The sequence below is a fragment of the Hemicordylus capensis genome, chromosome 3 (genome assembly GCF_027244095.1).
Source record: "Hemicordylus capensis ecotype Gifberg chromosome 3, rHemCap1.1.pri, whole genome shotgun sequence".
NCBI lineage: Eukaryota > Metazoa > Chordata > Lepidosauria > Squamata > Cordylidae > Hemicordylus > Hemicordylus capensis.
In genome coordinates this window covers 147,471,514-147,485,496 of record NC_069659.1, presented here as the reverse complement: position 1 = coordinate 147,485,496, position 13,983 = coordinate 147,471,514, and the positions used below count along the sequence as shown (strand labels likewise).

General features: G+C 43.7%; 2 protein-coding genes across 6 annotated transcripts in view; one reads left to right on the top strand and one right to left on the bottom strand.

Moving 5' to 3' along the window:
- LOC128351695 (52 kDa repressor of the inhibitor of the protein kinase-like) overlaps positions 1 to 8,854 on the top strand; it is a 36,591-nt gene extending 27,737 nt beyond the window's left edge. The window contains exons 4-5 of one of the 2 annotated variants that reach the window (XM_053311445.1): positions 4,094 to 4,168; positions 7,691 to 8,854. In XM_053311445.1, the coding sequence (XP_053167420.1) occupies positions 7,721 to 8,731 (1,011 nt within the window). In that variant the 5' untranslated portion in view covers positions 4,094 to 4,168; positions 7,691 to 7,720 and the 3' untranslated portion in view covers positions 8,732 to 8,854. Of the gene's footprint in view, positions 1 to 4,093; positions 4,169 to 7,427 lie in introns of both variants that reach the window. The other variant, XM_053311446.1, reaches the window with a different exon arrangement.
- Positions 1 to 13,983, bottom strand: part of FGF14 (fibroblast growth factor 14) — a 474,303-nt gene that overhangs the window by 200,770 nt on the left and 259,550 nt on the right. The gene's annotated exons all lie outside the window — the stretch shown is intronic.

Genomic DNA, 13,983 nt, shown 5'->3' with positions numbered 1-13,983 from the left:
CTATCTATCTATCTATCACTGATATGTGGATAAATACCACAGTCTGGCTGCTACATTAAGAACATAGGAAGCTGCCATATACTGAGTCAGACCATTGGTCCATCTAGCTCAGTATTATCTACCCAGACTGATAGCAGCTTCTCCAAGGTTGCAGGAAGAGTCTCTCTAAGCCCTATCTTGGAGATGCCAGGGAGGGAACTTGGAACCTTCTGCTCTTCCCAGATTGGTACGATTCTCCACCAACCGTAATTTCCAGACTATGTACAAAGGCAGCCCCACACAGAGAGTATTACAGTAATTAAGCCTGGAGGTTACCGGCATGTGCACCACTGTTTTAAGGCCATTTACCTCCAGAAATGGGTGGAACTGACATATCCACCAAAGCAGTTAAAATGGGTTCCTGGCCACTGCCTCATCCTGAGAAACCAGAGAGAGTTTGGAATCCATGAGAACTCCGAAGCTGCACACCTGATCTTTCAGGGGGAGTGTAACCCCATCCAGAACAGGCAGAACTAAACCATCTCTTGGGTCCCAACCACTGTTCCCTCTAAGGCACACATACGTGTGCATGCTCACAAGTTTTCTGATGTCCGCTAAGTTAATTTTTGATCTCACTCAGGTTTAATTAGGCAGGCCCCAGTCTGAATGCATGTGCACACACAGTGCCTTGATACTGCTGCCCAGAACAAAACTCATTCCTCACAGAGATGGAAACAATTAGAGGGACCACTGGTCCCGACCCCCCCACAGTCAGTACCTCCATCTTATTTGGATTCAACTTGGTTTGTTGTCCCTCATCCAGCCCATTACCTCCTCCAGGCAGGCATTTAAGGAGATTATGCCATTTCCTGATTAGGTCAATACGGAGACATAGATCTGGGTGACATCAGCATATTGATAACACCTTGCACCAAACTTCCTGATGATCTTTCCCAGTGGTTTCATGTAGATGTTAAAGAATGTTGGAGACAAGATGGTGCCTTGTGGAACTCTACTCTGTTGTTTGCTAAGCAATAGTCTCCAAGTGACACCCTGAAATCTACCAGAGAGGTAGGAATGGAACCACTGTAAAACAGTGCCACCCAAACCCACCTCCCTCAGGCGACCCATAAGGATACCATGGTCAATGGTACCAGAAGCTGCCAAGAGATCCAAAAGGATCTTCAGAGTCACAGCAATTGGAAATCACCTATCAGGCTGACCAAGGCAGTCTCAGCCTGCCCACTCGAAAGCCAGTTTGAAATTAATCCAGATAATTTGTATCATCCAAAACTTCCTGGAGTTGAGAGGCCACCACCATTCAATCACCTTGCCCAACCATGGAAAATTGGAAACAGGTCTGTCATTAGCTAAGTCTGAGAGCGCCAATGCAGGTTTCTTCAAAAAAGATCTAGTAATAGCCTCCTTAAGGCAAGGAGACATCCTGCCCCCCTCAGAGAAGCATTTATATCTACCAGACCCTCTCTGATAATATGATTACTAGATGAAATAAGCCGTTGGACAAAGGTCAAAATAACAAGTTGTAGGACATACAGTCTGAAGCAGTTTGTCCACATCCTCAGGAGTCACAAACTGAAAGTGATCCAATCTAATCCTATAAGAGGAATTGCTGGACACCTCCAGGGCAGACTCTGTAGTAGCTGTGGAATCAAGATCGGCCCAGATACGAGAGATTTTATCCGCAAAAAATAATTGAAGATGTCACACAGCATGTCTGATGTTTCCAAATTCAAATTCAAGGGGAAGGGGGCACATACTATCCTTCTCACAACCCTAGACAACTCAGTTGGTTGTGAATTTGCAGAAGCAACACGGGCAGGAAAAAAACACTTCTTTGCCACCTGCACTGCTGGAGCATAGAACTTCAAATGTACTCTGTTAGGAATGTGCATGAATTGATTCATTGCGGCCTGCCGAATCTTTTCAGCATGGTAGGAGCAGTACCTTTAAGCATGAGTAAAGATGAGCCTTACTTGCTCCTCTGCCCTTATCTTCTCTGGGCCCTACATGCTCCTCCGCCACCACACCACATTTCCTGGTGCGCTGCTAAACTGTTCCGAAGTCAGTGTACAGTTGCGGCACTGCACCCAGCAGCCTGTGCACAGCAGTGGGATGCATATGGCTATGATGCATGTGTGTTGGCCATGTGCATCCTGCGGCTATGCTGCGCGGGACACACATAGACACAGCCACATACAGACTTCTGAGTGGCGCAGTAGCACACTAGGAAATGTGGTGGGGTGGTTGAGAAGCAGATGAGGACCAGCTTGTGCTTAAAAGTACACCTCCTTGCCCCGCCAAAATGATTCATGCACATCCCTACTCTGTGTTGTGATCTGTTGGATCTCCACTTGTGCTTCTCGCCGTTGTGCTTCTCGCCATCTACCTTGCTGTTTAAGCTCCTGTAGTTCTTCCAAATACCACAGGTCTTATTTTGAAGCAGGTCAGACAGGATGCTTAGGCGCTATTTTGTCTACTGCTCTAATGAATTCATTATTCCCTGTTTTCACCAGAGCCCCGGCAGAATCACTAGCTGAGCCAGCTCTAAACCCTTCCAAGGCTTCTTGGAATCCTATTCTATCCTTCTAGGGGTTACCTAATAGGTCCTTTAGCCCTGCAGAGGTGGGTTGTGGTTGCAAGCTACCTTAACCATATGGTGGTCCAGCCATGACAATGGGGAGATGACAGGAGTCCTCACCCACGGAACACCACCCTGATCAGAGCAATACTGCCTACTGCCCATAAAGAAAGGGAAAGCAAAATATATAACAAACACCACCATTCATGTCGGAGAATAAGCTTTTGCATATTTTATCACTCAGTATTTCACACACTGAATATGACTGTGCACCAAGATCATCGTTCTTTAAAGCTACATTGACAGCTCCCATTGGGGGAACATAGATAACACAAAGTATAGCATTCATTGTGAGGCTATGTAGGAGTAGAAGCAATATTAAAATATGAATACGGTCCTCCATTTTGTTGGATGATTTGGAACAGAATTCATGCACATACAATTAAACATACAATTAAAACAGAATTAAAAGACAGAGAGGCTCTCCACATGGGCAGTGTGGAGAGCCGAGGAAGGTTTGGCAGGGGCTAGGCCTGCTCTCCCTGCAGACAATTATGCCACTAACCCTGGGCAGCCAGATCGGCTGCTGACACAATAACCGGCTCCATCACAGAGCCAGTTGTTAGGGTGGTGGGAAGTGGGGGCCACCTGGCCACTGGAAGTCCCAGAATGCTCCGCACAAGTGTGCAGGGCATTGTAGGGAGACCCTACATGCCGGGAGGCTTGTTGGAGCCTCCCAGTCAGGGTCTCTTCATGAGTTGCCACGGCGTGGAGCCATGCTGTGGTGACTCACGATCAGGGGGAGTGTGTTGAGAGAGATTTGCTGCCAGGAGCTGTGTGGTTCCCATTGCAGCACACAACCTCCTAGAAACGGGCTAGGCTCCCTTAGCCCAGTTCTGGGAGGTCATGAGAATAGCCTCAGAGGCTGCTGCTTGATAACCCTGCCCCCTGAGACGTTGATGAGACGCAAATAATTCCCATGACAAACAATACATATGTATATATATTTATTTGAGGACCTAATTGAAAATCTAAACTAACCATTATATGATCTAAAAGATAGGCTAAACAAATTGGAGAGGAGGATAGCTGAGAGGTCAATAAAAGCTAAGAAAACATGAATGAAATTAAAGTTTCATGCTGTTGTACAAATCGCGGAAGCCAAGAAAATATGCAGGACTGGTTTCTGTCTTGCTCTGCCGTCCTGCCTCATTACACAAGTTCTTCTACAATGCAGTAGAGCTTGAAGGACTATTTAGCATCAGGCATGAAATGGAAGGTGTCTGCTTTTAATAGTCTTTATAACAGAGGAAATGCTGTCTCTGTATTATAGTGTGATCTGACTTCTTCACTTGTCACACCTATAATTAGTTTTCATTTTGCAAAAAAGTTTTTGTGCTTCAGATACTTTTTGTTTGTTCAATTGTAGCAATAGTCTTTCTGTTTATGTCTGCATTGCAAGAATAGACAAATGCTCATAGTGGGAAGTTTCATTGCCGTTTTATTTTCTGGCAGATTCCTTTTGTCCTTAAGAGCTGCACGAGATGCAGAAACTCAGCAATTTTGCCAGAATGGAGGTGCAGTGATGAGGTAAGCTTTACCTTTATAATTTCTTCCTGTTTCATAGCTTTTAAGTGGCACAGGAGCTCTGCCCGAAAGAAAGGTAACAATAATATTGCTGACTAGCTTAACCCGTGCAGAGAATCTGCACACTAATACTTGATTGCTCCCCTCACCCCGCGTAACAGCCCCTTCACATCAGTTCTCTCCACCCTTACCAGAGCTGCGCTCCTGCTCCTCCTCTTCCATCCCATTGCCTCCATCCCCCTCAGACCCTCACCCCCCCTTGGTTGCTCCTCCATCCTTTTACTCCATCCCCCTCACCCCTCTTGGTCACGGCTGCAGCACTGCTGGAGCCGAATGGCCAAGCCGCTGTCCCTTAACCCCAGAGACCTCCCCACCCTCACCAGAACCCCACTCCTGCTCCTTCCTGCAGGAGTAGCAGCAGCAATTGGCCGGGCCCTTCCTCACTGCTGCCACTGCCATGGCTGCTTGTTCCCCTCAGGACAATGACAGGCTCAGGGCCATCCCTCGCCTGCCTGCCTCCCTCCACCAATGGCCTCTGTAGCTCCAAGCAGTGGTGATGGTTGACCAGGCTCTTCCTCACTGCCACTGCTGCAACCACAATGGCACTCATTCCCCTCTAGCTGCTGATGGGTCCCATCCCGTCCCATCCTGTCCCTCTCCCTTTTTTCTTTCTCTTTTCCCCTCACTTCTTTTTCTCTGTCTCTCTCTCTCTCTTCCTTCCTGAGTTAACAGATCTTGTACATTTTGTTTCTTCATCTAATTTACACAGTGGCAGCCTCCTTCTCCTGAGGGGGCTCTTTCCTCCTTCATGACCCCTCTCTTCACAGACCCCTGCCCACTATCCTTATATCTATATCTATGGATATATTTCTCTAAGGTGTACCCATCACCAAGTTAAGAGAGACCAGCCCAGTTTTGCACACACGTGTGAACCGCAGGTATCGGGTCCAATCCCAGCGGCACCACAATGGCAAACTCACCTATGGAACCTCCCTTGAAAATGAGGTTAAGGGAGCAAGTGCTCCCTTAACCCCGTTTTTCTGGATCGCAGCTGCAAGCAGCTGTGGCAAGCAGACTCGGGGGGTGGGATCCCCATGCACTTACACAGTGCATTATTGTAGCTCTTGGGGTGGGGCAGCCCGGGGCAGCACGTCCCAGCACCCCAACCCTTGGAGCTGCTGACAGCAGCTGGTGCTCATATCTGGGCGGGCGATCCTCCTGCCCAGGGAAGATGATAATATCGTCTGCAAGAAGGTAAGCTCTTTAGGGTTTCCTCCCCACAAACCCCGCAGCCTTTTCTCAATGTTTGTGAGAAAAGGCTCTGCGTGTGAGCTCTATAAGATATTCCCTTAAGGGCACCTGCATGCTTGCTTGCAGAAGGTTCCAAGTTCCCTCCCTGGCATCTCCAAGATAGGGCTGAGAGAGACTCCTGCCTGTAACCTTGGAGAAGCCGCTGCCAGCCAGTGTAGACAATATTGAACTAGATGGACCAATGGTCTCTCGGCAGAAAGCAGCTTCCTATGTTCCTATGATAGCGGATCCCTTTGCATCATTCCTGCAAAATACATGGACTGAGGAAGTGGTTTCACAGCAAAAGGTATGCCGCAGGGTGCTGCACTAGCACAACAGTTGGCTAGGATCCCTAGCTCCCGACTGAGCAGAACTAGCTAGTGTACCATTCTTGCACTAATGCAACATGTTTGTAGTAGTGCAGCGTTATTCTAGATGTCAGCCAATGAAACGACACCCCTGCAAATTGTTAGTAACCTTTATGGCAGTTTGGTTTGTTAAGTATGCACAGCTTTAAATTTCCTAATGTGCTGAGTTCTCATTTGCACCAAATTACAAAAAGAACATGCTAAGTTGAAAATAAATAGTACCAGGACTTTTATCTTAAAAAATGAGCTCCCCCCCCCCTTGATTGTATGTGTGCATCTGTGTTTCTAGAGTGTATGAAAAACAAGAAATTGCCTATATTTTGTCTACCAGCATCTGATTGACTTCTCCCCTACTGCAGGAGGTGGCAATTTCTTCAGTTTCCCTGAATAAAGAAGTGTGCAGCAGGGCCTATGATAGGGGGGTGGGGTGCAGGGAGTACATCGTACCTAGGTCCGGGGTCCAAAAGGGGCCATGGGAGCCAAAGTATTAACTGTAACCTATATTACACATTATTGCAACAGTTCATAGCTTATCTACATGTCAATGTAGATAAGGGTCTACATGTCAATTTTTCCTTCTTACTCTAAAAGTTTATCTTCACTCCTTCCCCTGCCAGTCCCAATCTCAATGTTTTCCTTCTTCCTGGTATGCAGAACACTCCAGGGAACAGTTTTCCCTTCTCCCTGCTTCTCTTCTTATCATGCCAAACCACTGAAAGCCTGTGTCAGGGATTCTGTCTCTGCAGCCGGCTTGCTAACGGGGTGCACAGTGACCGAAGCAAATTATATGTTCTGCTCACTGTCCATTTTCCCTTTTCCCCTCACAGCATACCTTTCACTTCTGTCCTTCTGGTCTCTGACCTTGAGCTTTCCCTTCTATCTATTGCAAAGAGTCCACCAGGGAGCAGTTCTGCCTTGTACTCTCTGTACCTTTGCTTTTTCTCCTCTCCATCTTCTTAGCTGGTGGGAAGGGTGGCAGCAGAAACCATAACCATGACTAGTCAGGCCTATTTAGTGGCTACTAACTCCCACTCTCTCTGCCTTTTGAAAACACAAGAGACATGGAATGGATGGAACTACAGGAAGTGTGAACTCGATACTTCCTGTTACTCTGTTCCCCTTGCCTTATCAAAAGTGGGGAAAGTAGTAGTGGCAGCTGGATGGTGTGACAAAACAGTGTACACTACTTAAAGGGTTAAAGGTTTAACATGCTAAGAGGTGGAGTTGGAAAGACTGCCTCCTCTGGGAGGCTTCATCTTCAGTCTGTGTTATTCTAAAATGGCTGCTGATCTTTCTTTGCAAACACTACATGGTGTCAGAGTCAGCAAAGAAAGAATAATTAGAACCCACAGCAAAGGGTGAGTGGGGTGGGGGAGAGGAGAGATTTCCATTGTTTGCTGAAGGAAACAGCCAAGTGAAAATTTGGAAAGAACATAAGTATGGAAAGCTATGGATCCTTTAAGAAGCATGGCCCATCTTGGCTTAATGCAGAAATCACAGGAACACCAAGTGAATGCTCTCTTTTTTAATATGGGAAACACTGCAGAGGATATAAAGGTATAAATTATTAATCATCTCTCCAAAAATGTATTCTCACAAATCAGGAGCCCAGAAAAGAAAAGACAAGAAAGAACGGGCTGTAAAATACAACAGCGCACAAGAAAAAAATATAAGAACAATATTCAACAGCAATTTTTTCACCTTGCGGTTGTCACACACTCAACTTCTGTGGAAATGCTGCTGCTGAATGCATACCTGAAGCAATAACCTTTTCCAGAACAATTCAGACTGTGTACCACCTGTTGAGTTCCAGTCCTAAGCGGTGGGAATTACTACAAAACCCTGTTGGTTGTTCTCTTCATGGTAGGTCTGAAACAAGATGGTCAGATCGTGCTGAATGTGCCAAGCAGCTCACTTGCCTGGCATTAAATTGGCACTGGAAGACCTCCTAAAACTAAATTTGATGGCCAAAACAGGAAATGAAGTCCATGGAGTTTTATTATATGTGACATCTTTTGCCCGTGTGCTAATGTCAGCTGTGTGGTACAAAATATTAGCTGGCATAGATATTTGCAACAAGGTCATCCAAGCTAGAGATGCCATACTGGATGTTGAAGTAGCAAACATAGAAACTCTCCTCACAGATCTGACAAAACTTCGAAACAACTGGAAATGCATGTGGAATGAAGCCAAATTGGTTGTGTCAAACCTAAAGATAGAAATAAAACTCTCCCGTAGATGTGGTGGAGTTAGGCGCAAGAGGGCAAGGCCGCATGATGACAGCACACCTGATGCTAACTTGGAGGAAATGAATGACACAGATGACACACCAGAAGAGGCCTACTTCAGAAAGTGTGTTCTTTACGTTTTGGTAGACAATGTTATAGCAGGATTAACTGTTCGCTTCAATGCTGTTAAGCAGTTGGCAGAAAAATTTGATTTCTTGTGGAAATATCTCACCATGTCTGAAAGTGATGTAAAGAGAAAGACTTTATCTTTATCAGAGCAATATCCTGCTCACCTTAACGGTGATGAATTTGGAAAAGAAATGCAACTTTTACCCTCAGTACATAAAGCAAATTTTGTAAATGCACCGTTAAAGCCATTAGATCTGTTGAACTTGTTAACAGAGTACAGACTTGGTGACCTGTTTCCAAATGTTTGTGTTAGCTTAAGAATACTATTAACAATTCCAGCAACAGTAGCTTCTGCAGAGAGGTCATTTAGCAAACTCAAGCTGATTAAGAATTATTTAAGGTCTACAATGTCTGAGGAACGTCTTGTGGATTTGGCCAGGCTAAGTATTGAATCAAACATTGCCATAACAATTAATTTTCATGCTGTCTGTGATTTGAAATTTTTCACACAAAAAAGGCCAGGAAAGCTCTTTTTAATAAGTCAATACTAAGCCTATCTACCTTTTAAAAAAAAAATGAATATTTTTACTAATAATTAGGTCTTCTGATGATCTGATCTGCATTGCAATATAAAAGGATGTTTCAATGTGAATTCTTTCTCCTTATCTGTATTGTAGCATAAACAAAGATGTTCAAATCAAATGTGCTTTCTTCTCTCTGAACCTCTTTTATTTTATTTATATTTATCGTGGAGGGAGTTTAGGCCCATAAGGCCCTAAATGCAGAAAATCAACAGAGCACTCCATTCCACCCCTCTCTCATCTTCCATACCCTTTTTGGCCTTACAGGCTATAGCTCATGGCATGAAACCGTAGTGGATAAAAACAGGTTGACTAATGGAGAAGGGAAGGGAGCCTGAAAGAAGCTTTGTACCCCTTGATAAAATTCCTCTCAGAGGCCTTGGTGTGCAGTTCAAGGTGAATGCCAAAGGGCATTGCTCATTTGGCACCTGCTTGGCTAACCTTGATTGCTCTCTTAATTTGGAGGAAGGGCACCTGCAGCACATCATCTTCACGAGTGCCTACACACATTATTAAATAAAGTGGGACTTATTTAATGCACGCCTAAAATCAAGTCTCTCTGACATGACCTGCACATTTACGTGGCTAAGCCCCATTGAGCTTAGTTCTAAGCAAACAAGCATTGGGCTGAGCAGCATGCTTCACTTGCACTGGGAGAGTCTAAGCCTCTTTGGTTTTTCTCTCACACATACATTACTGTATATCAAATGAGTGCTAATTAAAAGATTATGAATCTAGTTGTAATCTTCTGATCTTGAAATGCTATGAATATTCAAAGCATAACTGATGCTGGGATGCAGCTACATTTTCAGTGGGTATAATTTAATTTCATCTGTTGCAGCTGCAGTTATTTCTTTTATGTTAGCAATGATAAAGCCCTTGGAATGTCTCTTCCTATACAATTCATCTCTTGTCCTGTTACCTTTGGGCCACAATTCTGACATGCAAAACCAATAAAGGAATGCAGGATTCTAGGAGCCAGCTCTTCAGTAAACAACATATGTGAGTCAGTAGCATGCTCTGGATAGATAAAACCCTTCATAAAAACCCATATTTTAAATACACCAGTATTAATGAGCCATTGACAAGATAGTTTGTTCTACGCTTCAACAGTCCATTATCTGCTGCATTAGATAATTGAGGTCTACAGGTTAATTCAAGCAGACAGCACTTATCAAGACTTCATCTATCTTCAGACCTCATTTTAGCCATATAAAAGATGATTACCAATTCACATAACTGGCAATGAAATACTGAACTAAATCAGATTGGCTCATCGCAGAGAAGGCAAACAAGGAATGGCATATCTCTGGTCTACAAATCTGACATCTCCCTCCCATAGACAAATGCATTCCAGATTTTCACTATGAACATATGGTGCTCCCTTGTACCACTGGGTCATCCAGGTCAATATTTTCCACTCTGACTGGCAGCAATTCTCCAAGGTTTCTGGAAGGGTTTCCTTTCCAGCACTGCTTCTTGAGGTTTCTCTGTTTTACATGAGCAATTTTGAAATTTGAAACTGGAACTTTCATGCAAAGGATAGCATTATATAGCTCTATCAAGTTTTCAGCAGTTTTATAGCTGCATCAAATTGTCAACAGTTCATTTTTAAATTCATGGGAATGGTTTATGATCCTGCAGGTAAAGCTGTACAGAGAGTTCAATCAACCTTTCTATGGTCTCTGGAAACCAAATTTCCATACATAGAACACTCAGCATGGTAATCCACTAGTATTTGCCTGTTCAGTAGCATCAACTGTGGTTGATTGCCGGTGACAGATGTGGGGTGGACATATGGCATGATGCTACTAATTGCAGCTGAGATCTGACATACATCCTTAAGTGTTTTGAGAAGGTTTCTTAGCACAGTAATAAAATACATGTGTTTCTTCAGGAAGGTCTCAGGTTCGGATCTTGCTATCTCCTGTTAAAGGATTTCAGGTAGCATGACTGGGAAAAGATCCTATAAGAGACCTTGGAGAGCCACCACTAATCTGGGGGGACAGTACTAGCTAAAATGGACCAATGGCCTGCTCCAATGCAAGACAGATTCATCTGTTCAATAAAAATTAGACCAAATGTGTTAAAGGGGCTGGAGGAAAGCACTTCTCATTTACAATGTTCTGAACTAGTTGAGCAAAATAATTGTTTCTGAAATTACAACAGAGAGTCCTGGAACACTTAATGAATTTATTATGGCATGAACTTTGGTGGGTTTGAGTCTACTTCATCAGATGCGACTGAAACACCATCAATTATTTAAGGATGATTCATTCTTCAATTAAACATTCAAATTATTTAAGACAATGTAATAACCTCTTGGCTAGTAAAAGGCAGTAAGTATTTATTGCATTGAGTTTCCTAAGCAAGCAACCATAACAATATTTGGATTTCTTGAGAACTGAAAATTCCTCTAATTTGATTAGACTAATCAATTTATTGAGTGAATAGTGGTTATGAAATCTATTCCTCAAGCATGAAACATTGGCTGAAGAACCTAATCCTGTCAACAAAGGATAGAACTATTGTCTGGAAAAGAGTATGTATGCGTGTTTGTGAGAGAGAAAATGAATATTAAGGGCGAGGGGGAAATGGTACTGTCAACCAGAGTTAGAGTTAATCTAATTCTCCCCACTCCCTTGGATGCTAACTTGATTTTCATTTCCCCCCAGAATTAATCAAGAAAGGCTACTTTAAGTGAAATGTGAACAGCTCCTATTATTTGTGTTTTCAAACTCGCTGTGAGGGTGACATGCATTGAGGTTTGACATTAAAATGCACTGCGCACAGAGTACACTCCGAGCTAACTATGGGATCTGGCAAAACAACATGTCAGTTGGAGCATGCTTAGCTATTCCCCAGCTGCCAGAATGATACCCGCAGGGACGTAGTGTCTCTGTGGCTATGATCTAAACAAGAGAGCGAAAACAACATAATACTTTATTTTAGACTACTAGAGTCCTGTAGGTCAACCTGTTTGCAAAACTGGCAGGTGGACTGCACCCAATTAAAAAAATCTCTATACAATGTTCATTATTCAAACAATGTTTTTAACTGGAGATGTGCCAAAGGGTGGGGCAAATGAAAGTATTTGCATCAGCATCAAAAATTGCCCTCCTTCAGCAATTTTCAAGGATTGCTGCAAAGGATCAAAGGAGTTGCTGCAAAAGAATAGGCAAAAAGAAAAAGAAAAATAGGCTTTGCCTATTCATTCTCTAAATTGGTTTCACTTATCCTCGGTGATGAAAACACACAACCAAATCTAATCAGATGTATAGTGACATCATGATGGCATCATTCACTACATGCAGGGATAGAGCTATAATTAGGAGGAGGTGTTCAAAGAACACAAACCACCCAGCTCCTGGCCACCTGGCTCACACCACCATTACCCCAGCCAGCCTCATTCCCAGCCAGTTTTTTTTGTCAGCTGCATGTTTTCTTCATTCTCTCCCTCATTCCTTTACAATGAAGCTGGCTGGGAAATGAGCTCCAGAGGGCCATGTGACCCCTTCTTGCTGGCCGTACCCCCTGCATGTGACATCTCACACAGAGGGTGTGATGCTAGTTTGAGGATACAGTGAGAGAGAGTTCCCAGTCTATTATGGGGACAAAACTCTAGCACTTGAGAGAGGAAAAGATGCTGTTGTTAATTTGGAAATCTAGTATGAGACCATTTCATTTTTGTAAATGAATGCAGCAGAAAGCCATTCATATTCAAGAGAGGAGTGCAGCTTATAAGACTAGCTGTTTATTGGTGGCTAAGGTGCAATGAGCAATGAAGGCTGTTTATTTTGGGTGCAAGCTGCAGTATTACATTTTATAGTCTTACGCCATTGTGCAGTACTTTGAGGTGTGATATAAGGTGGAAAGAAAGAATAATTGGCAGTGCTGTATTCCAGCACAGTTTATGTGCCCCCCCCACCACAAAGAACTGGTGCCTAGTCTGCTGAGTGGATAGACTGGCCTTGTCCACCTCAAACAAGAAAGGAAAGGAGAGAAAAAGAAAAAGAAAAGGAAATGTACATTTAATAGTTTGGGGGAGAAACATTCTACACTGCCCACTCAATTGCTAGTTTGGCTCCAACACTAAAATGAGTAAATATACAGTTCAGCTCTAATGATAACAATTATTCAATTCTCAATTATTTACAGTTTCTTATAATTCTGTTGTCTCCTGTGTAGCCTCATATCAATATAACTTTATCTTTAATACATTTCTTTGATCAAGTTTCTTAATATTAAAGTATGAATGTACAGATTTCTAATGGTCTGATGTCCATTTATGGTTCATCATAACCTTGTTAACTGAGTGCTGAACAGAAAGCAAAATATTCGAAGTGGTTGACATCTAGATTGACACATGGGTACAAAAGCAGGGAGCAATTTTTGGCAATCCACCCTTCCCCCTGCAGCTACCTGTACCTGTCAAAAAATATGTCTCTGAGGGCTGCAGGGTCTTCAATGACAGGCAGTTGCAGAGGGGAGATTGCTGAAAATTACTCCTACCATCTTGTGCAATGGAAAATACTCTTTCACCAGCGTGTCACTAAACTAAATAGTGGCCAGTGGGTTTCCTTTGGATCTATCTCTATGGGCCATTGTTGGGATGCCAGATGCCCATCCAGTGCACATGCTAAATGCTGTTGGGGCATTCTTACTGGTGGGGTCACCTGTTTTTCTGGCCCCTTCATTGAGCATAGCCTGCACTGAGCAGAGCAGAGCAGAGCATTCATAAACAGATATCCTATCTCTTCTTACCATCTCACTAAGATCTTCACCTGTTTTATTACTGCTAGTGATCGGCAACTCCCCATTTTGATTAGATTTGTAATTGAACTTGGCAAACCTGGCTATTTACCCCCAGACCAGATAATAGCATAGTTAATTCTAATTAACAACATCCCTAGTAGCATGACAGGATCTGAATCCCTCCCTGCAATGCTCCATGAGCATCCAAATCTTCTTCCTGGCTGATCAGGGCTCGATCTTGGCACTTCACATAAGCAGCCCTACCCTTGGCACTTCACATAGGCTTCCCTAACCTGGGTAGGGCTCAGAGGTGCACCTATGTAATTTAGGAGCCTGGACCTAAAGGCCTTTGGAGCTCCCCCTGGCTGGAGGCCCCCCGCTACAAGTTAAGCACAAATAGCAACTGAACTCATATCTTAACATATTCCCATCCCACATATTTCCTTCCCCACTCCCCCACTCCATCT